The sequence below is a fragment of the Mesoplodon bidens genome (assembly GCF_964165515.1).
Source record: "Mesoplodon bidens genome assembly, chromosome: 1".
NCBI lineage: Eukaryota > Metazoa > Chordata > Mammalia > Artiodactyla > Ziphiidae > Mesoplodon > Mesoplodon bidens.
In genome coordinates, this window is record NC_138176.1 from 9,368,366 (window position 1) to 9,393,176 (window position 24,811).

Genomic DNA, 24,811 nt, shown 5'->3' on the forward strand with positions numbered 1-24,811 from the left:
TACATTTACTGTGCACTTTATTTCTATTATTATTACATTGTAATATATAATGAAATAATTACAGAACTCACCATAATACTGACAGGAGGTGGAGCTCAGGCGGTAATGCGAGCAATGGGGAGTGGCTATAAATACAGAGGAAGCTTTGCTCGCTCACCTGCCACTCCCCCCGTGCTGTGCGGCCCTGTTCCTAACAGACCAAGGACAGGTATCGTCCATGGCCCAGGGGTTGGGGACCCCTGCTCTACTCATCTTCCTACTGCCCTATCCACCTACGCTCCCATTCTTCCTCTGAGAACACAGATGATCCCACCATACCTATTTATTTCTTTTACAGGCCACGCTCTCAGCTAGCTTCTCTGCTTGAAAAGATCTGAAACAATCCCTGAAGAATTATTAGCTAATAAAGGGCTAGTTGGCAGTGGCATTTTACTGGAAGACTCCTGAAAATTAACAAACCTTAAAGACCCAAAGGAATGAATCTGGGAGGGCCTTCATCAGCCAGACTGCCCATGTTTGAATCACTTCTGTCATGTATCAATAAGCAATTTATTTCCTTCTTCATGCCTCAGTCTCCTTGCCTTTACAATGGGCTAACAAGAGCGCCTACTCTATAGGGCTGTGAGTTACTACCTGTCAAGAGCATAGAATAATGGCTGGCACATGATAAGAGCTCAAGAGAGCTTAGTGCTATGTTTATCATTCTAACAGATCTAAAGAAATAAGTTTGCATAGGGTTGGCCTTGCTGGTTTTCTATGTGTGAGGATACACCAATGAGAACAGAAAAAAGACACCTGACATAAATACATTTCGATAAGAATCTGGTCTTACTCATCTTTGCATGGCAGCTTGGAGTCCATAGCACCTTGGGCCCCTGGTCACAGCGACTGCTCGGCCCAGGTCACTGAATGACAAATGAAAACAGGGACTAATATCTAGATTTCTAAAATAATGTAGGAAATAATGGGGAACAGATAGGCTGAAATCTCCTATAAGGTTAGACAATAGTGTATTACTGAGTAAAAGGTTCAACGATATAAAATTTACAGAGGTACTACTATAAACATGAGCATAAATATCAGCTAAATAAGAGCTATACTGTGAAGATGTGCTCAAAAGAGGTGACCTCTCTATTGAAGAGCTGCTTATTTTGTTTTTTAAAAAAAGGGAGTCCCTTTGGTAACATTTTATTTAGCATCAAGAATTTAAAGTTAAATTATAAGACCTCTTCCCTGAAAACAAACAAAATTGGTTTACATGAGAGTCAAGCTATCAGCTTGGTAAACAGAGGTGTTGTGTCTATCTTGCAGGAAGGTTACATTATTTTCTTACTTCTGTATGTATAACAAACAATTTTGCTTTATTAGAGCAAAAGTCTCCAGTTCGTGCTTTATTTTTTCATTCTCCATAGAATACTGACTTTGTAACACGGACTACAGTCTGATACGTACCATTACAACAAAAGTTTCACTTTATGAAAGATCAGCAAAAATACATCAGCAAGGATATAACTAGTGCATTTACTAAAACACACCATAGTCATAAAACCAAGTGGTCACACACAATAATCTTTACATTTGACATACCAGCTACATCCTTGGAGAGCCAGTGTGTTTGGCAGGTGATTAATATATGTAAGTAACGATACTGATCAATCTTAACACTTCTGAAGTGTTAATTTTTTATCAGTCAAACCTAAACTAAATCAATAGAGTCTTGAAACATAACAAGGATGAAATCCAAACTTTGTTGAACAGAGACAGTAGTTAACGGTAGGACGAGCACGGAATGGGGACCCAGTACATGTGGACCCTTGTCTTATCTTTGGCCCTGGATGGATGACCTTGGGCAAGTATCCTGGGCTGTATGAATCCTTCACTCTTAAATGAGAGAGTTGGCTGGATGGTTCTCTAAACTCTTTCTAGATTTTGCTTTCCATAATTCTACAATCTTTGACACCAATTCATTTTTGTGTTGTAAAGTGAAACGTCTAACAATACTACCTTGGCAGTTGGGCTGAGTCCAGCTCTGCCACACAAACACGACTTGTTGCTTGTGTTCAAGTCTCTTCCTTCTGAGCCCCATGACGGCCCTATCATCAAATTAACAAACAGTAGTGACAGGCTTCAGGAGGTAAACAAGCTTGTCCTCCACGAGACACAAACTCAAGACCCCCAAAGTCATGGTTATTAAGAAAAGCTATAATGGGAGAACTATGGGGAAAACCCACAACATCCTCTTTGGTAAATAGTACAACACAATTCACTAATAGAAGAAGGCAGGTACAGATATTAATTACAATACATAATAAATTTTAATTTATTTGGGAACCTGCACAAAAAATATATACACAATTAGAACTGTATCAATATGAACTATAAATTCAAGGTCTAGATGTACACGGGAGCCTCTCTCATGCTAATCTGAAAGCGGCTTATTGTAGTTTCACGTGTTTGTAACTCTACAGGAGGAAGCTGGGATTCTTTTTACTAACGTTGGCTTCTATTCCGTCATCTGAAAAGTCCACCTCTCTCACATAATCACAGAAATTAAAGATGTCCAAGCCCCCCTTTAGGGCATTTCCTCCATCCCCTACTTTCCTTATCAGATTACTGTCTTTTTGTTCTAAAACACTGAATGACTGGCTTCCATCAGCCCTATCTGAAAATCAAGTAGACTTTATCTCTTTTGATCTAAGGTCTAAATTTGTCCGTATTTCTTCCTAATATTTTAATGTAATTCCTATCTCAATTGTATTTACACAGTTCTGAATATTTAACTATGGTATCCATTATAGAAATTAATTCAATGAACATGAACGCACAAAGCAAAATTACTTTGAAAATGTCAAGTTTTCTTAATAAACATTATCCTTTCATTAAAGTACTAAAGTGCTTCCCTTTTGACAGCAGTGATTACTTTAAGCAACTGTATGAGCCTCGAAACATTTTTCAACATCTCTAACCCATGCCCCCTTCCAGAAAATATAAAACACTCACCCTTCACTGTCCTCCTCCCTCCTGAGGGGACTGAGGACCTGTACCCTACAAGGTCTCTCTGATTGAGAATCCCTGATACTGAAGAAATGGCATCGCCAGCCGTATATTATGTTGAGCTTTGCCTTTCCATAATTTGACTGTAAAACAACAGATTTATTTTTGCCTTCCCAGAAATGTCATGTTTTATATTACCAAATATGCTTTTCGAACTCCACACTCCCTTCTATCCCTCATTCCTTACAAGATTTTAGTACACTTCTTTATGGGGACAAGACATCTCCTCTTGAGAATCACTGAACCAAAATATAATTTCTGAATTACTATTCATGATAAAGCTCAATAACTAAGTTTGAGAAAACAGTATTCAATTTAAAGACAGAAAAAATGAATATTACAATATTGAGTATATTCTAATTATTAAACCAAATTATTTAAACTTCATACTTGAAAACTAACGTAGAGACTTGTTTTTAAAATGATCTACTGAAACCATAATGAAACCCACCTTTCATACTGGTCAATTATAGTAACAAATTATATTGCTTTCCTTTGTTGAAATGCTTTCTTTGATTATATAAACTACAGAGTTATACCCTCATTTTCCACTCAGTTTCAGATATTCAGAACTAAAACTTTTAGATTTTTCTAAATAAATTTTTATCAGTTGCATCCTAGTTTAGCAACTTAGAATCGAATCTATTTCTTCTATAGAATTGCCAACTCTCAAAAACGTCTCTCTGACTGATGCACAATGACAGGGATATAAAGTACCCATGTCTGCAAGAAATACTTATATTGTCTTTATTTTTCCAAATTCTAATAGAGTGAAATTCTATATACCCTGAAGCTAAAATGATAATGCATATAGAGTTTTAAAAATAGTTTTGGAGAAAATATGGATGTATTTCTTCCCAAAATTTAAAAATGATTTTCTGAGCCTAAGTTAAGCAGATTGGAAAGAGGAGACAGGAAAGGTCTACCTCCAGGTCCAAGGTGAAGGGCCTAAATAAAATCATTCAATGCAGCCCCCAACAAGGCACAATAGTTTAAAATTTTACACGAGTGACACCAGGGAGGGGTCCCACTCCCGTGGCTGTCAGTATTCTGAATCTATGCGCCTTGCAATGGTGTTCAGCTGGATATTTGAAGTTCCTTCATATATTGTACCTTAAACAAAGGGGAGAAAAGGAACAATTAGGAGTGGAGCTATGGTTAAGAGTCTATGCAAGAAACAGCTCTGCAAACATTACCTCTGCATTTACTGTAAAACTTTACCAGGAATAGTGTCCAATGTCCCCTGAATATGGTACTATTTGACAAGGTAATTCTGCCTAAGAGATAACAATTTTCTATCTGGTTTACAGATTTCCAGAATCAGTATTAAACAGTTGGAAGTTTTTTGTTCCTAAACTATCAACACACAAGCCTGGATGGTTCCTCAGGAACAGGCAGCTTTCATAACTGCTGTTTCTATTTTCCCACCTGGCAGTGGAGCAGCAGAATGCTCAGGCTTGGGTAGGCACTTAGTGTCCAAAATTAGAACTGAGCTTCAAACAACAGCATTAAACTAATAGAAAATATTAACATTTTTAGTAAAAGAAAAATTAAGACAGTAGATTTTGTTGTGGTTTTACTGAAAAGCCTTCAGAGGCCTTGAGGCATTTAAAAAGGAAATTTGATGTTTTAAAAAATATATATATAAAAATCTATTTTTTTGAAGGAAGAAGTAGGGGAAAATAACCCAGCCACAAGAAAAGGAGAGCCAATAAACGTAATAACTGAAGAGATTAAAATTGCCTTTGCCTACGTACCAGTAATAAAAAAAATCAAACAGATACAACAGCCTAAAACACCTACAGAGTCAAATAAAACAAAATAAATGTAAAAACTCTGTTTACCAATCTTCGCATCTCGGAAGTATTTTTCCACAGGGTAATTTTTGGTGTAGCCTACTCCTCCCATCCACTCGATACATTTGCCAGTTATTAGGCCCGCAATCTACCAAAAAGCAGCAGCAAATCACATGTTGAAGCCACATAACTTATGCATTACAAACACTCTTGTAGAATATTCTTAGTAACATGGATTCACTGTTATTGGCAGTTGGAAGGATTGATGTCGTTTTATAAATTAGCATTTCTCCTTTGTCCCATTCTCTATACATACATTTATGTAAAATATCCTATTAGTTCACAAAATTCTTATTTTCTTAAGAAAATTAGGGTATTTGTTTAGACTCATACTTGTCGACAGGTATCATTTACTCAGCAAATGTTAATCAAGGGCCTTCTTATGTCACCCACTCTGCCAGCCACAATGGTGAGGGGTGGCCAGTCACTCACTGCCCTTTTGGTCCTGCTGGTCATTCAGAGAGACAGACATTGAATCGCAATCACTGAAACTGAAAAACTGTATGGGGCAAGACAAGAGCCTGCTAGGGAAGCTGCCATGACTTAGATGGGGGATAGGTGAGGAAATTACAGCCTTGCTGAGAACTAAAGGATGAGTTAGGGGACATTTCAAGCTGAGGAATGACACGTGGAAAGGCTCCAAGGGGAAAATGGGTTCGTCAGCCTCAAGGGCCTGAGGACCAATGGGCTGGGATCGGGGTGACCTGTAAAAAGGGAACTGGGAGCAGGCAGGCCGCACATGATGGTGAGCAGTTTGAATAACGTACTGGCCCCCAAAGATGTCCACAGGAGAATCCCCAGAAAGTGTAAATGTTCATCACCTACATGGCATAGAGACTTGCAGGTGTGATTAAGTTAAGAACCTTGCGATGGGGTGATGATCCCAGACTATCTGGGCGGGTCTCGTGTAATCCCAAGGATCCTTATAAAGGAAAGAGGGAGGCAGAGAAGATGATGTGACCACGGAAACAGAAAGCAGTCAGATCTGAACACCCTACACTATTGGCTCTGAAGACGGAGGGAGGGGCTATGAGTCCAAGAAACAGAGTTGGCTCTAGAAGCTGGAAAAGAAAAGGAAATGGATTCTCCCCTAGAGCCTCCAGGAGGGCAGCTCTGCTGACACGTTAATTTTATCCCAGTGAGACTCATTTCAGACGTCTCACCTCCAGAGCTGTGAGATAATAGAACTGTACTGTCTTAGGCCACTAAATTTTTGGTAATTTGTTAAAAGTAGCAATAGGAAACGAATAAAAAGGTCCCATTTGTTGTGAGGAGCCACTGAAGGGTTTAAAGCTGGAGAGTGGCATGACCTCACGGATACCTTGAAAAGGGACACTGGATGGGAGAAAGCAACAGGGGAAAACAAGAGGTTAGAAGGTGACTCCAGTGGTTTGGTAAAGAAACGGCACAGCTTGGACTAGACAGGTGGCAGTACGAAGGGAGAGAAAAACAAATTCAAGAAATATTTAGGGGGCTGCCCTGGTGACGCAGTGATTGAGAGTCCGCCTGACGACGCAGGGGACGCGGGTTCGTGCCCCGGTCCGGGAAGATCCCACATGCCGCAGAGCGGCTGGGCCCGTGAGCCATGGCCGCTGAGCCTGCACGTCCGGAGCCTGTGCTCCGCAACAGGAGAGGCCACAACAGTGAGAGGCCCGCGTACCTCAAAAAAAAGAAAAAGAAAAAAAAAAAAAAGAAATATTTAGGGGGTTGAATCCTCAAAACTAAGGATGGATTCAACTGGGGGATGAGGGAAAGGAGGGCGTCAAGCGGACTCAGGTTTGCGACTGGGGTCGGGGGGAGGTGGGTAGGTAAAGCAGAAGCGGGATCTATTAGTCTGGAACTCAGAAGGGAGGCTGAGGCAGAAGATTAAATCTGGGGGCTGAAGAGGTTAAATAAATATTTGAAGCCAGGGAATGACTAAGACATACTGCCGAAGCTGGGAGAGAGCAGCCCAGTGATGAGGCTAAGTTTCCACCAAAGTCCAGTGTGTTACATGTAGAATGCATATGCATGAGCGGGAAGCATCAACACATGGACAGTCCCTTCTTGGGCATTTTTATTTCACATTATCTCCAGGGCATTCACTTCCTCCCAACCATCGTTCAGCTGAGGCTCATCCAGGGATTTACGGTGGGCCTTCTGCCTGAACGGAGTGCCCCGGTCGCCACCTAAGAGCCTATGAAAACATGGAGACCTCACAGAATCAAAGCACCTCCCTATGGAAGCTTTACTTTTTTGCATTTCTGGTGCAGAAACTAGAAAGTTCATGTTATTTTACTTGAAAAACAAATGCGTAACCAACATTTCTAAATGAAGAGGTTAATAAATAAATATCTTTAAAAAAATAAAAAGACTGACATTTTTTTTTTTTTTTTTTACCTCTGATGCATAGTACTTGGCCATAGATGATTCTTTAATGAATGGCCTTCCAGCTTCTAAAAGCCTTGCAGCGTTGTATGTGAGTAATCTTGCAGCTTCTAGCTGGGTGGCCATGTGAGCCACTTGGTGTTGGAGCCCCTGTAACATTCAGGCCCAAGGTAGAGAACTGTGATTTCCGAAAACAGCTCATTGTCAAAGTCCTGCCTGGATGTGGAACACTGACAGATTCAAAATATACCCGTCCAAAAATTCACATTCATTTCGCAAGAATAGTTTAAAATCTGCAATCTAAAATAAACCACTACAGGGACCTCCCTGGCGGTCCAGAGGTTAAGACTCCGCGCTCCCAATGCAGGGGGCCCGGGTTCGATCCCTGGTCGGGGAACTAAGATCCCACATGCCGCAACTTCTGAGCTGGCGCACTGCAACGAAGACCCAGCGCAGCCACAATAAATGAGTGAAAGAATGAATAAATACATAAATAATAAAATAAACCACTACGTGTATTGCTTCTTTAAAAAATTTCAAAGTTCAGGTAATTGATAACTGCCAAGATTTAAAAAATAAATGATCATAGAATTAGGTTTAAAATTTTGACTTATTTTTAACAACGTGTCAAATACTTAAAACATTTACCTGATTCTGAATCACCCTAGACGGTACAGCGTGTTATCTTTATTTTACAGATGAGGCAGTTGAGGTTTGGAGAGGTGAGGTAACTAAAGCTAGTAATAGTAAGACAAAGAACCAGGATTTAAAACCCAGGAAGTCTGACTACAGACCCCATGCCCTGGAACTCTGAAGCAGTGAGGAGGCAGCTCCCAAGTGCTCACCAAGGTATCCTGCATCATGCCATAGCCAGGCCTCAAGGACTATTGCTCTGCCATTGGAGAAGGTCAAGGCAAGCACAAGTATATGCACCAAGATCTATTCCTTCCACTCTGTGCCTCTCCCATTAAAATCCCCGAGGGGATTCCCTTACAGCTTTGTAACGAAGCTCTTCATTAATGGCAAGAGGGAGAGCACAGCACTGTAGAAAGATGGTAATAATTATATACCTGAAAATCAAATATTCTTTTGCCAAATTGTTCCCTTTCTTTAATATATGGAATAGTGTAGTCAAAACATCCTTGAGCCAGTCCCAGCATCTGTTAAAAAAAAAAAATCCGAATTTCTTATTTTTTATAAGTTTATGCTCTTAATTATTCAAGTTATGAAGTTATTCAAGTTATGAATGCTTTTTACAGCCAAATTGAAAAGTCGGGGTAGGGAAAGGACTAGAGATACCGAGATGGTGAGGTCTAACGTTAATGACCTTCATCCACTGCATTTATAGAACTTAAGTTCTAGTAATTGGGAGAAAATTTGAGTAATTTCCTGTGAAGAAGAGCACATTTGATTCCAGGAGCTAAATCTCCTGGTGTGGCTGTGCTCATGCACCCAGGTTACTTTTTGGGATTCTTCTCCCTTAGGCTTGAGTCTCCAGGCACCAAGTGAGCCTCAGAAATTTTGCTCAAAGACTGGCCTCAAAGACTAGAGTAGCTGCCTCTAGTCCTTCTAGAAGTCAAGTGTGCAAGGTCATTTCTGGTCTTCTTTTGTATATGCTCAGGATTAACAAGAGCTTTGGTGGGTAGGGAAGGCATCAGAACATAAAAGAGCAGCGTTTCTCAACCCTGGCAGCACATGAGAATCATCTCGGGGAGCTCAATAATGGGGGGTGGGTGAGTGTGGCCTAAACACCAGCATTCTAAAAACTCTTTAATGTTTTAATGCACAGCTAGAGTTGAGGATAACTGCACAGAGGAACTGGTAAAAACATCAGTTCATACATTTCAAGAACTAATCAGGATGTGGTGACAGTTTTAGCTGGACGGTCTCATTGCAAACTAATCTCCGTAACAATTGAATGACTCAAGCTTAGAAATTGTTTCTAAATTCTAACACTAGGTAGCCATTAAATCACTATCTAATTACAGATGGCCAAGAGGCACATGAAAAGCTGCTCAACATCACTAATGCAAATCAAAACTACAATGAGATATCACCTCACATCGGTTGGAATGGGCATCATCAGAAAATCTACAAACAACAAATGCTGGAGAGGGTGTGGAGAAAAGGGAACCGTCTTGCGCTGTTGGTGGGAATGTAAATTGATACAGCCACTATGGAGAACAGTATGGATGTTCCTTAGTAAACTAAAAATAGAAGTACCGTGTGACCCAGCAATCCCACTCCTGGGCATACACCCAGAGAAAACCATAGTTCAAAAAGACACGTGCACCCCATGTTCATTGCAGCACTATTTACAATAGCCAGGTCATGGAAGCAATCTAAATGCCCATCGACAGATGAATGGATAAAGAAGATGTGGTACATACATACAATGGAATATTACTCAGCCATAAAAAGGAACGAAATTGGGTCATTTGTAGAGAGGTGGATGGACCTAGAGACTGTCATACAGAGTGAAGTAAGTCAGAAAGAGAAAAACAAATATTGTACATTAACACATATATGTGGAATCTAGAAAAATGGTACCGATGAACTGGTTTGCAAGGCAGAAACAGACACAGATGTATGTAGAGAACAAATGTAAGGACAGCAAGGGTGGAAAGGGGAGGGTGGTGGTGGGATGAACTGGGAGATTGGGATTGACATGTATATACTAATATGTATTAAATAGGTAACTAATAAAAAAATCACTATCTAATTATGCCAAACCATGTAGGTTTTAGAAAAAGGAAAAGAAAAATCAATGGTTAAAGCTTTTGGGGGAAATGCCCACAAACTTATCAATAGTTCATTAGTGTTCATTCAAATTTTCCTTTAGCCTTTTATTTTGAACTTTCTGGAGAATGGAATATTACGTTAAAAACTAAAGGACAAAACCCCAAAAGTAAATTAAGGTGAGACAGCGACTCACTGCACTTTTGGCTATGAGAGAAGATAATGTCATTAAACCCTTATAACTAAAGCTTACAATATGCCAACAATATGGTATATTGACACAAAAACCGTAATTATCAGTTGTCAATCAAAACAGGCTTTTCCAAAACAGTGTAAAATGTTTTCACTATAAATACTGAAAAACTAAATTCTTTACAACTACAGAGTCTTGAGGTTGGATGCCTCCAGTTCACTGTTACATGTGCCTCTTTCTCCAAAAAGCATCCACAGTATTAACCAAGAAATAATAATTATCAGACTTTACCTTTTTCTCTCTTTTTTTCTGACCTTAACTTTTAATTAGGTTATAAGATAACTTGGAGTAATTAGACTAAAGCCCAGGCTGTGCGTTTACTGCCAGACATCTATATTATTTACAGGTCTGGGAACAAGGAAATCCAGTGTTGTAGTTTTTAATGTCATATATGATGAAGTTGAATCACAGAAAAACTTTAAAAAGAACAGATAAGCCAGATCTCTTTACTGACCTATTATCTAGTTTTGTGGGAAACATGGGTTAAGTTTTGATCTGAGAATACTTTGTTAGCAAATTAACAGCAGCAAAAAAAAAAAAAAAGAAAAAAAAACCTAGAGTACAATTACAATTTAAATACTCCAAAGAGCTAATATATACAACATCTTCAAAATCTAAAAGCTGTAAGTTCTTGAATTTTGGATACTCATTGATTAAAAATAAATACATTACAAAAATGAAATAATTCATAATAAAACCAAAGACTTTATTCATTTTGTGATTCTAGAAAATAACTGATATCACCTAATAGAAAAATTTAATATGCTATAAGGGCAAATTTGGTAAAAAATTGAATAGTTTTCATCATACGTATCTGTTTAATTGTTGCCATTTTGAGTGCCATATCAAAAAAATTGTCTGATTTTCACATGCAAAACACTAAGCAACAAATCTTTTATTATCTATAGAGACTCTTACTACACAATAGAATGTTACTTATTCTTAATTTTAAAAATTTCAGAATGAATCACATACTTTGAAAAGTTGATTTAAAAAAATACCACATTTAATCTATAATGTACTTAAGAAGTTATCGATCCAGGTATTAGATAATACTTTAATGCTCTCAAAGCAGAAAAACTGTTACCACTAAGCCATTGTTTGGTTCTCAGGACATTATATAATTGACCAAAGTGGAATTTTAAAGAAATCACAGCCAGAAGCTATTCTTTTACCTCATGGAAGGGAAGGGTGCCATCTTGTGTTCACAAGCTTTCAAATACTCATTGGTTTTACTGCAATTTTTTCTTTTCACATTTTAATTGACTGTGTGTGGAAGAGTCAAGTTAAAGGGCTAAAATTTGACTTACCTGTGCAGCAATTCCTATTCTACTTTCATTAAGACCCCCGATGGCGTACTTATAGCCATGTCCAACTTGTCCCAGGATATTGGCTTCTGGAACCTGAAAAGAAAAACGTGCAGTTATTTCTCAATTTAATTTAACATAATTCATTTTGGTAATATATATTTTTTTTTTGCGGTAGGCGGGCCTCTCACTGTTGTGGCCTCTCCCCTTGCAGAGCACAGGCTCCGGATGCGCAGGCTCAGCAGCCATGGCTCACGGGCCTAGCCGCTCTGCGGCATGTGGGATCTTCCCAGACCGGGGCACGAACCCGTGTCCCCTGCATCGGCAGGCGGACTCTCAACCACTGCGCCACCAGGGAAGCCCGGTAATATATTTTTTAATGCACATATACTCCCAATTTCTGTGATAATTCTCTAGCATGGTACTTATTAAACTCCAAGGAAATTATCTGCTATGTCTCTGTCTTCCTCTAAACTGTTTCCCACATGCTCTCAGAAGGATAGGACTCAAGTCCATGCTGTTCACTATTGCATCCTCCAGAGCCCAGCACAGACGTTCAGTGAATCTAGAAAAATGAAATCTCATACAATTAATCAATAACATAAATGAGTAACAATTTTCCCCAAACACTTATCTGTATGCTACAATGTAAGACAAAATATAAGGAACAGCAGAAAACATGTAAGGGTAGTAAACCTTTCTTCTGTTGAGACTATTATCACAACAAAAATCAGCTGAGGGCCGTGTGCTTGTGTGTGTGTGTGTGTACACACAGGCATGTGTACCAAACAGAAAGGAGGAGAGAAGAAATACATAAAACTATTCAACCGTTTACTTGAAAAAAGATCTAGACTAGGTAATTTTAGAAAATACACTTAGCTTCTTAATATGGGCAGTTAGGAGAGAGAGTGGGCAGAATGGAGAACGAAAAGGGAAATTAGGAGAAGAAAGACAGTTGGGGTGCAGTAGTGAGGCTCACAGGACATCCATAAGGACACCCCATGGGCACACACACAATCACCAATGAGCAAAAAGGTCACAATCTAAGGGGTGGTAGAACATCCATCACACCCTGTCCGACCTATGTAAAGTTCTAAAGCACAGCATTCTAGTTATCTTTTCCTCGTTTTTTTTTAAGACTCAACTCTAAACTGTGGGCGCTGCCTGGCTGTTTTCCACTCTCACTGGGCAACACCCCCATCTTGTGGCCTTGCTGGGCCGACACCACACTCCTCGGAAGCTACGTGTGATGCGCAAGTACCAGGTTCATGAAGTATAAATGAGACTAATCCTCGGGCTGGCTCTTGAGGCCAGCTGCTGGGCAGACAGGTTGCCACCTCTGGCCTAAACTCGCGTGGGAAGTACATTTAGGTCATAACCTAACCTAAGATCATCGTTCAAGGGTTTTACAAAGTACTCTCCTATGCACGCCTAATAGTGCGACGCCTTTCTCGCACAGCTATACTTCCAGGCAAAGCCATTCCACATCTAGGATACCCACCTTGACATTTTCAAACGTTAATGGGCAGGTAGAAGAAGCTCTGATTCCCATTTTGTTCTCTGTTTTCCCTATATGAAGGCCCTCAGTATCACGATCTACCAAGAAGCAGGTAATTCCTTTATACCCCTGAAATGAAGATTTAAAATGCTATAACCACTTTGACTGATAAGATCCCTTGTTTCCAGAGTTCAAAGTAAACAGAAAACGAAAAACAAACCTTAGGGACTTCCCTGGTGGTCTACTGCTTAAGAATCCGCCTGTCAATGCAGGGGACATGGGTTCGAGCCCTGGTCTGGGAAGATCCTACACGCCGCAGAGCAACTAAGCCCATACACCACAACTACCGAGCCCACGCTCTACAGCCCGTGAGCCGCAACTACTGAGCCCGCGTGCTGCAACTACTGAAGCCCGTGCGCCTAGAGCCTGGGCTCCGCAACAAGACAAGCCACCGCAATGAGAAGCCCACTCACCACAACAAAGAGTAGCCCCCGCTCGCCGCAACTAGAGAAAGCCCACAAGCAGCGACAAAGACCCAGTGCAGCAAAAAAACAAAAAACAAAGCAAAACAGACTTTAGCAGTAAATACTAATGGACTCAGAATTACAACATGTGTATTATGAAACAAGAAGTATGGGAGGGCATTAGGTTCAAAATCAAGAACCTTACTATTTATTTTACTCTTTCAGAAACCATTGTGGCTATTAAAATTATTAAGTGACACTAAAGTATTACATGATGAATTCCACATTTTAAATTTAATTTTATGACATACTTTATTTATTTATTATTATTATTATTTTTTTTTTTTTTTGCGATACACGGGCCTCTCACTATTGTGGCCTCTCCCGTTGCAGAGCACAGGCTCCGGACGCGCAGGCTCAGCGGCCATGGCTCACGGGCCCAGCCGCTCCGCGGCATGCGGGATCTTCCCGGACCGGGGCACGAACCCGTGTCCCCTGCATCGGCAGGCGGACTCTCAACCACTGCGCCACCAGGGAAGCCCCCATTACATATTTTAGTTTTAAATTTTAATTCAATTAAATGCTACACTAGACAAAAAACACAAGATATCTTTATCATTTTGCTATGTGTCTATTTTCCAACTGAATAAAACATTTTTAAAAATAAATGTACTATTAAATAGGTAAATTCTTCATTATTAAATAGAAAATCTGAAACTCTACCAAATTTAAGATTAGCCTCCTATATAACAGATTAGGAGATTAATTAAATGGTCCTCTATGTAGCTAATGTTTATTCATGTTAATTGTAATATTTATTTTAGGACATTAGTAAATCAGAGGATGAAAAGATGTCAGTTGTTTAACCCTTTCAGTACTGAGGAGAATGAAGAATTTAAGACTAAGTCCTAAAAAGGAAATGGAAGTAGGAAAAAAGAAATGAAGAGAAAAGATTAGGAGGGAAACGGGGAGCAGCTTTGTTTTCAAACTTACAAGAGTAAGGTCTACATTTGCCATCACCAAGAAGAGCCCGGCATCCTTGGCATTGCTAATCCACATCTTTGACCCGTTGATGACATAATAATTTCCCTTTTTATCAGCTTTGGTCTTCAAAGCAAATGAATCGCTACCTGCTCCAGCTTCTGAAAGGCAGAAACTTCCTATCTACACATGCAAAGAAAAAATTCCAAATTAATACCTATATTTATACTTTGCATAACAAGTACCCACTTACAGCAAAATAAACATTTGAAAATCAAACTTTTAGCCACTTCTAAAAGCCTGTACATATCAAAATAGTAACGGTATTCTGACAGTATTATTTTCCAAACTATACCCCACTATTTGTCTAAGGCAGAGTTAAAGACCTAAGCACACATATTCAATGTTAAGTTTAATTAAATTGGTTTTCATAATTACAGGAGAAAGACACCTCAGTGTAAATGAAACTACCAACAAAGGTATTAGCCAATATAATTGGGACCAAAAAAGAAATAATTTTATTGTCCAATGATAATTCCCTAAATTTCCAAGTGGCAAATGAGAGGCAGAGTGTATTTTTCTAGTAGCATTAATTTATTGAGCATTGCTTGAGTTATTAATGGTGCTGTGTTGTGGTCCTGAATAGAAAAGCCAACACTGCGGCTGCTTTTCTCCTGAAAATATCCTATATTTAGAAAAGATCAGATCCATTTCAATAACTCATCTCAACTCACTTGTTCTGTCGCTAGCTTGGGCAAATAGATAGACTTCTGTTCTTCTGTTCCGTATTTTCCAATTAGCCTGTTAATTATTGTGTTCTGGATGTCACATACCAGAGCCACAGACGCATCAACTTTGGCTAATTCCTCTATCACTAGGACAGAGGAAAAAAATGAAGCTCCTGTTCCTCCATACTTGGTGTCAATTTCAATACCCATCAACTAAAGGAAAAATAAGGAAACACAGATTAAGAAAGCTATTTTTATATGGGACAATTCCTTGCAAGAACAAGTTCAAAAATAATTTGTAACCACATCAGCTTAATTTAAAAATTCTATATGTATATCCTTCTTTTATTCGGTATGGCTCTTTCACTCTAAGTAACAAAAAAATCTATAACAGAAACTAAATATATTTGCAAAGGATAAAATTACATGCTAGAACTATCATTTGTTTCCTTTTGGGATCTAAAAAACAAGAATAAGAGAGGTAAAATGCTTTGAAGGATACTGGAATGGAATAGTGAGAAAATATATAATTAGGAAACTGAAGAAAGCAGTGGAATATCTAGTTTCATTTAGCGTAATCCCTTTGAGTCAACCCCCCACCTTGACTCTTTCAGCCGAGATAATAATTGAATGACCATTCCTTTGGCACCATTTTAGCAAGTCCAGATGGTTAGCAGACCACATGTGGTGGTGTTTCCTACAACCACACTAGACAAGGCCCAGGTGCCTGGTAAACATGGCCAAATACTGGTCAAGGCTTTCCAGTAACTGCCTGACTGTTCAGTAACCAGTCCTAAGTCTGGAACATGAAACGTCCGTAACACTCCATTTTTAAGTGTCCTCATTTCAGAAGGAGAATGTGTGCACACGTAATTCAAGACCCAAAGCTGTGAACAGGTAAAAGGGCAACGCTTCTTTCTATCCTCTCCAGGCACTCTAGAGTCACACGCACTACAGCCAGGGTGTGGCTGTTATATCCTAAGCTGATGGGAAACTTAGCTGATATGAAGTTAGAACCACATGGGGGAGGACAGAAAGGCTGAGAGAACCAGAAATGATGTCCTATGAGGAAGAATTCAAGGATTGGGGTGTAGTGCCTGAAGACTGGGGCCAGCATGAGAATATCGGACTATCATACCTTTAACAGCTGTCAGAGACACTGCTTCTCTAAAAAGGTCACCAATTTCCCCTACACTGGGAATATCTGTCAGTTATTATGGCAGGTGACCTCCACAGAAGTGGGACAACAGAAGCTAGGAGTCACATGAGGCCGAGAATAGCTGGTGCAGGATGTGCAACGCAGACCCTCCACGGGGTACGACATCCAGACAGGAGCAGCTGTGGAGGTGGCAGGCAACTCGTCGCTGCGTGTGACCCTGCCTGTAAGAACTGCTCCTCGGGAGAGTGTTGCTCAAGACATCTCAGAGAAGCCTAGAGGTTCTGAAAACAACGAAGATGAAATCTGGCTGAGAAGTGGACTCACAGATGCTGTTTGACCCACTGTGGCTCCACATAAGATTCCATTTTCCCAAGTTTCATTGCTAAAAGAAAGGTGGAAAAATCACTACGATACATGGTATTAAAGAAAAAAAAAAAGCTGGTATCTTTTAAACAGTAACAAGTAAAACAGGGGGCCTTCCCTGCTGGTGCAGTGGTTAAGAATCTGCCTGCCAACGCAAGGGACACGGGTTCGAGCCCTGGTCCAGGAAGATCCCACATCCCGCGGAGCAACTGAGCCCGTGCGCCACAACTACTGAAGCCCGCGCTCCACAGCAAGAGAAGTCACCACAATGAGAAGCCCGCGCACTGCAACGAAGAGTAGCCCCCGCTCACCGCAACTAGAGAAGGCCCACACGCAGCAATGAACACCCAGTGCAGCCAAAAATTAATTAATTAATTAATTTAAAAAGAAATAAAACAGTTGCGTGGAAAAGGCTACTTTTCAAACAGGATAACAGGACAAGATTTAAGCCAATGGATCTGAGTAGGAGCTATTAGGTCTGGGATAGCCTTGGTGTTCCAAACACAAAATCTTCACACCTATAGAGAAGGGAGAGATGAAGAAGAGTGCAGTGGCTCTGAAATGTTCTCCCTGGGGCTCCCATGCTGATAACCTCTCCCTTAGAAATCGGCTGCCCTTGTTAATGTGGAATTCAGATACCACCTCTTGCTTTTAAGTTTTCCACATACATAGGGATCCAGGTAGATGTGCTGGTATGAAGTTTAAAGTAGGGTTTCTTAACCTTGGCGTTACTAAGCTGGATAATTCGGTCTTGGCAGGCTGTCCTGTGCACTGTGGGACATTTAGCAGCATCTCCAGCGTCTATCTCAGTAGATGCCAGCAGCACACCCAGTTGTGACAGCCAGTCCCCAGACGTTGCCAAATGTCCTTTGGGGGACAAAAAACAGCCCCCGGTTGAACACCTCTGGTCTAAAGAAATCGCTCTTGCTTCTAGCCTTTTACTTAAAAAGCGCAGTATTTCTAATTTAAAATGTTAATTCAATTAAAAAATTTTAACTAGGATCTCAATCTAAAAGAGATCCCAGATAATTCTGATTAGGAAATCATGCTATCATTACAATTCCTAAATTTAAGAGTATGCATACATCTTAACACTGGAAGGTATTTATGAAAGTTTGAAATTGGAAGAATCATGAATTATATACCCCTTGTTGAAATAATCCTCGTATTACTGATTTTTCCATTTTTGAATTTTCATCCATTTCTGAAACCAAAGGAGCAATTTGTTCCTGGGCAAATTTTTTAACTGTAGGGAAAAAAAAAAATACGGGTAAGTCTTTATTTTATTAATATGACATGTTACTTTTTTCAAAAAAAATTTTTTTAATTAATGTCAAAAATTCCATTCATAAACTTAGATGAACACCTCTCCCAATCATGTCACATGTCATGTGATCTCACATTGTAGGCCCAAGTAATGACCAGAGGAATACTGTGGTGAAATTGAGAAGTTCACTCACCGGTGCTCTTTATCATCATCTCCTCATCTGTAAATGTTTGCAGAGGGGCATAGGGTAGGCCCTTATTTGTTGTTTTGAGTCCAGCTTCTGACTGGGAAGATTTTAGGACATGAGGAGGATTTTTCCAGGAAGACAGGCAAATTGGGAAGTTTCTTCTTAGCTGTAGGAACAGTCCCCATTGAATAAGGAACACACACACAAAAGGGAAGAAAAGTACTGGAACATCAGTTTCTTTGGGAATAACTTTATAACCCATTTGTATAACTTCTTTCAGCAAAATAAGGGAGACTGGGACTTCCCTGGTGGCACAGTGGTTAAGAATCCGCCTGCAATGCAGGGGACATGGGTTCGAGCCCTGGTCTGGGAAGATCCCACAGGCCATGGAGCAACTGAGCCCATGTGCCACAACGACTGAGCCTGCACTCTTCCCGTGAGCCACAACTACTGAAGCCCGCACGCCCTAGAGCTCATGCTCTGCAACAAGAGAAGCCACCGCAGTGAGAAGCCCACACACTGCAGCAAGGACCCAATGCAGCCAAAACTAAATAAATAAAATACATTTATAAAAAATCATAATAATAAGGGACATTAACCTGGCACATTATTTTAAGATTCACCGTCTTGTAACCAAAATCACAAATTGGTTTGTTAACATATATCTCCTTTATCCGGCAATGAGCTGTTCTGAATAAACACATTTCCCAGATAATTAACTTCTACCTTCAAGGAAACAGAACTTTCGAGGTGGAACTCATTCTTAAAATGTCACATTGCTCTAACTTCTTGGATAAGGAAACCGGACTTCTAAGAGTACTGACTGCCCACTGTGAAGAGAATTCTCTCGTGGGGCAGGACTGAGTGAGGGCACAGGGGCAACTGAGGGAGGAGAGTGCCCCAGCCCACCCTGCCTGGCTGCAAGCAGCTGTGCTTTTTTGGTTTCCATGGCCAGTTTTGTTTTTTCAGTTTCTCATTAGTAAGAGAGCATACGGGTTAAGAAGAAAATGGGCTCTGGAGCCTGAAAGAACTAGTTGTAGTCTGATATTTACTAACTATGTGATCTTGGGCAAGTGGTTTTTAACCTCTCAGTTAAAATCTCTCAGTCTTAGTTTCCTTCCTGGTAAAACGTGGATAATAACCTTTTGGAAAGTTTTGTAAGGATTAATGAAGCAATCCACAACAAGGGTTTAGTGTGGTACCCACCGTACAGTAAGAGCTCAGCAAATAGTAATGACTAATTCTACTCTGATCCCTAAGAATCTAACAGAAGGAGTCATGGTTGTAACTTAGTTAAACTGCAAGACTAGCTCTTCCTGCCATTAGTGTGTCCCCCCGTTGCAGGGCCCCAAATCCTTCAAGTCGGCAAAGGATTTGCTACAATTTTGTTGAAAAAAGAGACCATCCAGTTTCGAATGCTTGTTATACCTTCCCAATATTATTCTGTAGAATTCTAGTACAGGGGAAACAAATGAAGAATTAGTCTTTCCCTGAACATAAAACAAAACAAAAACATGCCAAATGAAAGACACCAGCCACAAAAGATCATATATTATATGAGTCTATTTATAAGAAATTTCCGGAACAGGCAAATCCATAGAGACGCAAAGTAGAGTGGTGGTTGCCTGGGGCTCAGGGTAAGAATGACGAGTGACTGCAAAAGGGCACAATGATCTTTTTGGGGTGATAGAAATGTTCCAAAACTGGATTGTGGTGATGGTTGCACACCTCTGTATATTTACTGAAAACCGCTGTATTATACTCTTAAAAATAGTGAATTATATTGCTCTGTAAATTATATATCAATAAAGCTGTTTAAAAAACTAGTGTTTTCCTTTCATTCACCAAAAAACCCCCAGAATACACTGAGCATCTGTCAAATGCCTAAGAGAACATGTAGGGGTGAAGTTCACCAGCTTCTGAGAAGCTTAGGATCTAGTTAGGACAAGATACAGTTCATGGAGCAGGCAAGAAACAAAGCCAAGCTTTGCAGATTAAAAAGCAAATGTAGTAATATGCTGCAATATATTTTCTCAATAGTTTTGAGTGTACACTGAAAAGCTTATTGATAAAAAGAGAAAAAAAGAAGCAAGCGTCACCATATTTGAAACCATTGTTAATCTCTCTTACATATCGGTCAATCTTCACAGTTCTGTGTCTTAGATATATTCTGCTTTGGATTCGCCTGGGAAAAAGGAACACTGGCCGGTCAGAAAAAAAAAGTGTCTGTCTCAATTTTTCTAGCTAATTTTGTTTTGAGAATAAGGAGACAGATAATTCAGGGCAAAGTTGCATGGAACATTTTTTTCTCATTAAAAGACAGAGCTGGGGGCTTCCCTGGTGGCGCAGTGGTTGAGAGTCCACCTGCCGATGCAGGGGACGCGGGTTCGTGCCCCGGTCCGGGAAGATCTCACATGCCGCGGAGCGGCTGGGCCCGTGAGCCATGGCCGCTGAGCCTGCGCGTCCGGAGCCTGTGCTCCGCAACGGGAGAGGCCACAACAGTGAGAGGCCCGCGTACCGCAAAAAAAAAAAAAAAAAAAAAAAAAAAAAAAGGACAGAGCTGGGACACGAAAACTTTGAACCAGTTAAAAGAAGGGTGGGGGGGCTTCCCTGGAGGTGCAGTGGATGAGACTCCGTGCTCCCAATGCCAGGGGCCTGGGTTCGATCCCTGGTCAGGGAACTAGATCCCACATGCCTGCCACAACTAAGGAGCCCACCTGCCGCAACTGAGACCCTGCGCAACAAAAATAAATAAATAAATATTTTTAGAAAAAGGAAAGGGGAGACATGAGATACCGTCCTCTTCTTGATGAAACATGACATGAATGAAAAAGCAGGGTAAGGAGAAGCGAGGTAAGAAATGCAAATGTGAAGGGGCCTAGGCGAGGGGGCGTGCAGGGGAGTGGGGTCAGGTAGCAGAAGGAGAAACAGCGATCATCAGCAGCAGGCACAAAGAGGGAAGAAGAATGGGAGAACGGATGCAACTAAGTGTGGGTGAGATTTTGCTCAGTGGCTGGATGGGGTCCTCAATATGTATCCAAATGAATGAAAGAATGGGCCAGGCCATCTTCTCCACAAAATGCTCATGAAACTTGCCCTATTACATTTCAAAAGCTGCAATACATTGCACACATTTCTTATTTCTAGGGGAGATTTACTTCACTAAACTCACTACAGAATTCATTGTGTCTCTTTGTCAGTATATCACCTTTCTACCGAAGTTTATCTTTAGCAGAATGCCCAGCACTGAGAAACAAGCCAGTGGGTCTCAGTACACCCATTTTTCCCTGCTGACACAACTGTGACCCCCTTAGTCTCAATACTGCTACTGACAAAGTAGATGACTGTTCAACACATAGCAATTACTTTAGACACAAGATAAGAGAAGCCAATGTACTTTAAAAAGTGGTATACAAGTATAGGGGGAGATTACTGAAGATACTTATCATAAAATAGTCGCTATGTACGCTAAGTGAATGGAATCCGTTTTTCACCGAAGCATTGAAAGATAACACCTATCCTTTTTGGCAGAAAAAAAAATTTCCCTTTAACATGACAGTTTTTAATAAAGGAGATGTTTCCTTGCCTTTAACCACTCAGCCCAAGGTTTCCCCGATGATTTTCAGCCGTCCCCTGCCCCTCAGTGTTGACCTCAGCCTCTGCAGATTTGGTGCCCAGTCCATCAAAATGATTTTCCACAGTTACAAGCCATTGTACCACATCATGACATTTTTTTTGTATAGAGCAGCAATTGCTACTTGAATGGAATAATGGTTAGTTATGCCTTAGCCAAATACTTTTCGAAGCTTGAGTCTGATCTGTTTCCTACTCAACTGCCTAGAGTTCTGTCACACTGAGAAGCCCTGATGATCAAATCTGGGGTCTGCAGGCTCCTAAAGGCAGAACAACAAAGTCCACAAACTTGGATGGGGGAAAAACTACACTTTATTTCACGAACCTCTAACTGAACTGTAGCGTCCCCTTTGATTATGCATGTAGGCAACAAGTCACAGCAGTGCCGTCGCTAAAAGAAAGTACAGATGTTTTTGTATCGAGTGACCCTGCTGGTGCCCCCGTCACCCTTCAAACTCATGTGGTTATTCAAGCTGCTGTCGGGGCTTATGTAAGAAGCACACAGTCCTATGTCGCAATGTAAACTATTTTTACCACTTTCATTGTAACGGATGTCCTCGGCGATCCTATGTATGTGACTTCATGCATTTTAAAACGTTTTGAGAAACGGTCTAAAAACTCGACGACACTGCTGTCTACTTTCCACAGATGGCACCCAAAAAGGTTAAGAACACCTGACTGCCGAGTGTCCTGGTGAAACTTGTGCTAAACTCATTGAGTGGATCACAATCCGTCTCCATTACGTTCCAGCTGACAAAGTACCGTTCGAAACACCCTTAAAGCGCTTCAAGTTAAGAAGCTTTCGCATGCCGGAATGGTAAAAAGAAGACACAGGAGAGGTGCTGCGATCAACTGCGAAGACCCACCTCAGCTTTTGCAAAGGACAAGTTCTGATATAACAAGAGGGCTTCACCTTAAACCGTGACGGTCATTGGTTCCCACCACATGTGCCCTCCTGGCTCTCCTCACTGCATGTGGGCATGAATGTGTATTCTTTTTCATATTTTGATTCCATCCTAGTACCAGAGTTCACAGGGTTCATTCTAGCCAGATTTTCTTATGGTAACTTCTGACACTGAGAAACCTGGCTATGACTCATGATCTAGGATGAATTTGCTTATTCAAACCTAGTCCACATATAAAATCGTTTCAGAACTGCTACACACCACTGTGAGAATCAAATTAATCAGAGTGCTTGTGTCCAGTTCTGTCTTTAGCCTCATGGTTCCCAGTCAAAACACTGTCTCTGAAAGTTCTTTCTTCCCCACCCCTGTATCTCAGTGTAGTTGTGTGATTCACCTGTAATGATTCTGGGACCAATTCCAACATTCGAGAGGCTTCCCCACACCAGCAAGCGGTTTTCCAGCACCACTTGAGTGTCCTACTATTCAACTCAATTCTGACATCATCTACCTGTGAAAGCAGCTCTTTTGCCCCATTCCTGTCTCCCTCTAACCTTCAAAAACCTAAATACAGGAATGAGAGCACTAGGCAATTTAACCTAACTCCTGGCTTATGCTCTCCTGAATGCACACCATGCCTTGCCTAACCTGTTGATTCTTTTCCTGGAAAGAATAACTAGCTCCTACCCTCAACATCCCCCATAGCAATCCTGCAGGCAGATCACTGGGCAAGATAACAGTGAAGAGAACCAGACAGCCTGCACACAGTGGAGAATGATGCAGAATCCAACCTCCTGCCTCAATGATTCACTGAGATTCTCCCCCCTTTTTTCCCTTTAAAAACTGTCATGGCTGAGCAGAATCTTCAGAGCTGGTCTCGGGACATGAGCCCACCTTTTTCCCAGATTTCCAGCTTTTCTGATTAAAGCATCTTTCCTTTCTTCTGACACTTTCCTCTCAATTATTGGCTTTTAAGTGGAGAGCAGCCGAACCCGACTTCAGTAACAGATTTTGGCACCCAACGTGGGGCTGCGCTCTTGGGGCGTCTAGTTGCTTCTGGCAATCCTGAGTTGGAGCTGCCAGCTGCGGTGACTTGCAGGGTTGACCTCGGTGAATGTGCTGCTCATGGCTGGCCAGCCCTGACAGGGGATTCTCAAGTAAGTTCCAGGAGCTGCTGGAAGGAACTACTCATTCCAGGGATCCTCCCTGCCACTCCCCCTGCTTGGCCAGCTGCCAATTGTCACTTTTGGTCAGTGGAAATGGAAATGTGCACTTAGATGAGCTTACGAGCTCCAGGACCAGCAATTTAAGACTGGACTTGGTTTTCTCTGCCTGTTAAGAGAAAAAAGTTTTCTTGGATAGCTGCTTTTGATAACAGATTGTGTGAGTTTCTTTGCCTTTAAGTGATCTGTATTTGCTTTTGAAATCTTTTGTCACTTTGGTTACCTAGAGTTTTGAAACTTTTTGATATCTTTCACAAACTTCTCAAATATCTACTTAAAGTTCCTTTGCGCTCCAGCTAACTTTGGGATGTGTCAGAGGGGCCTTGAGGCATTTCAGAGAGAACTATTTAATAGTATCATTTGGTATGTTAAATTACATGGAGAGCATTATCACATGAGTGATAAAACTATTTAGAATATACTGTATGGATAAATGCTATTAATACAGACATTCTAAAATTATATAAAATTTCTGAAATTTGGGTATGTCCTGGTATATTATAATTCTAGTTGTTATCTTAAAATGTCGTATGTCACAGCAACTTGGTTAAGCTTCTTTGTCAAAAACATTGTAATCAGATCTTTAACCTTGCCTTTCTAAGTCCCTTATCATTCAGAGATGCTTAAACTGATGCTTTGCAAAACTGCTTCATCTTCAAGAAGATTCATAGAAAGAACTTTTTGACAAGTACAGGTTTTTGATAACTTTTAAATCATACTGCTGAACTGGGTAAGATATTCAAAAAGTCTAATGGAAACTCTGATTTCATAAAACTGTTAACAAAAAAGGATTAGTTACATAAACTTGAGTAAACTGAATATGGTTATAA

The 24,811-nt window shown here is 40.6% G+C and overlaps 1 protein-coding gene across 3 annotated transcripts in view; it reads right to left on the reverse strand.

Moving 5' to 3' along the window:
- Window positions 1-1,174: 1,174 nt before the first annotated feature.
- Window positions 1,175-24,811, reverse strand: part of ACADSB (acyl-CoA dehydrogenase short/branched chain) — a 38,861-nt gene continuing 15,224 nt past the window's right edge. Inside the window, exons 2-11 of one of the 3 annotated variants that reach the window (XM_081228187.1) lie at window positions 18,230-18,389; window positions 17,915-18,015; window positions 15,254-15,460; window positions 14,532-14,702; window positions 13,078-13,203; window positions 11,580-11,672; window positions 8,348-8,437; window positions 7,290-7,427; window positions 4,899-4,998; window positions 1,176-4,167 (exon numbers count right to left, since the gene is read on the reverse strand). In XM_081228187.1, the coding sequence (XP_081084313.1) occupies window positions 4,097-4,167; window positions 4,899-4,998; window positions 7,290-7,427; window positions 8,348-8,437; window positions 11,580-11,672; window positions 13,078-13,203; window positions 14,532-14,702; window positions 15,254-15,460; window positions 17,915-18,015; window positions 18,230-18,389 (1,257 nt within the window). In that variant the 3' untranslated portion in view covers window positions 1,176-4,096. Of the gene's footprint in view, window positions 4,168-4,898; window positions 4,999-7,289; window positions 7,428-8,347; window positions 8,438-11,579; window positions 11,673-13,077; window positions 13,204-14,531; window positions 14,703-15,253; window positions 15,461-17,914; window positions 18,016-18,229; window positions 18,390-24,811 lie in introns of all 3 variants that reach the window. The other 2 variants (XM_081228188.1, XM_081228189.1) reach the window with 2 other exon arrangements.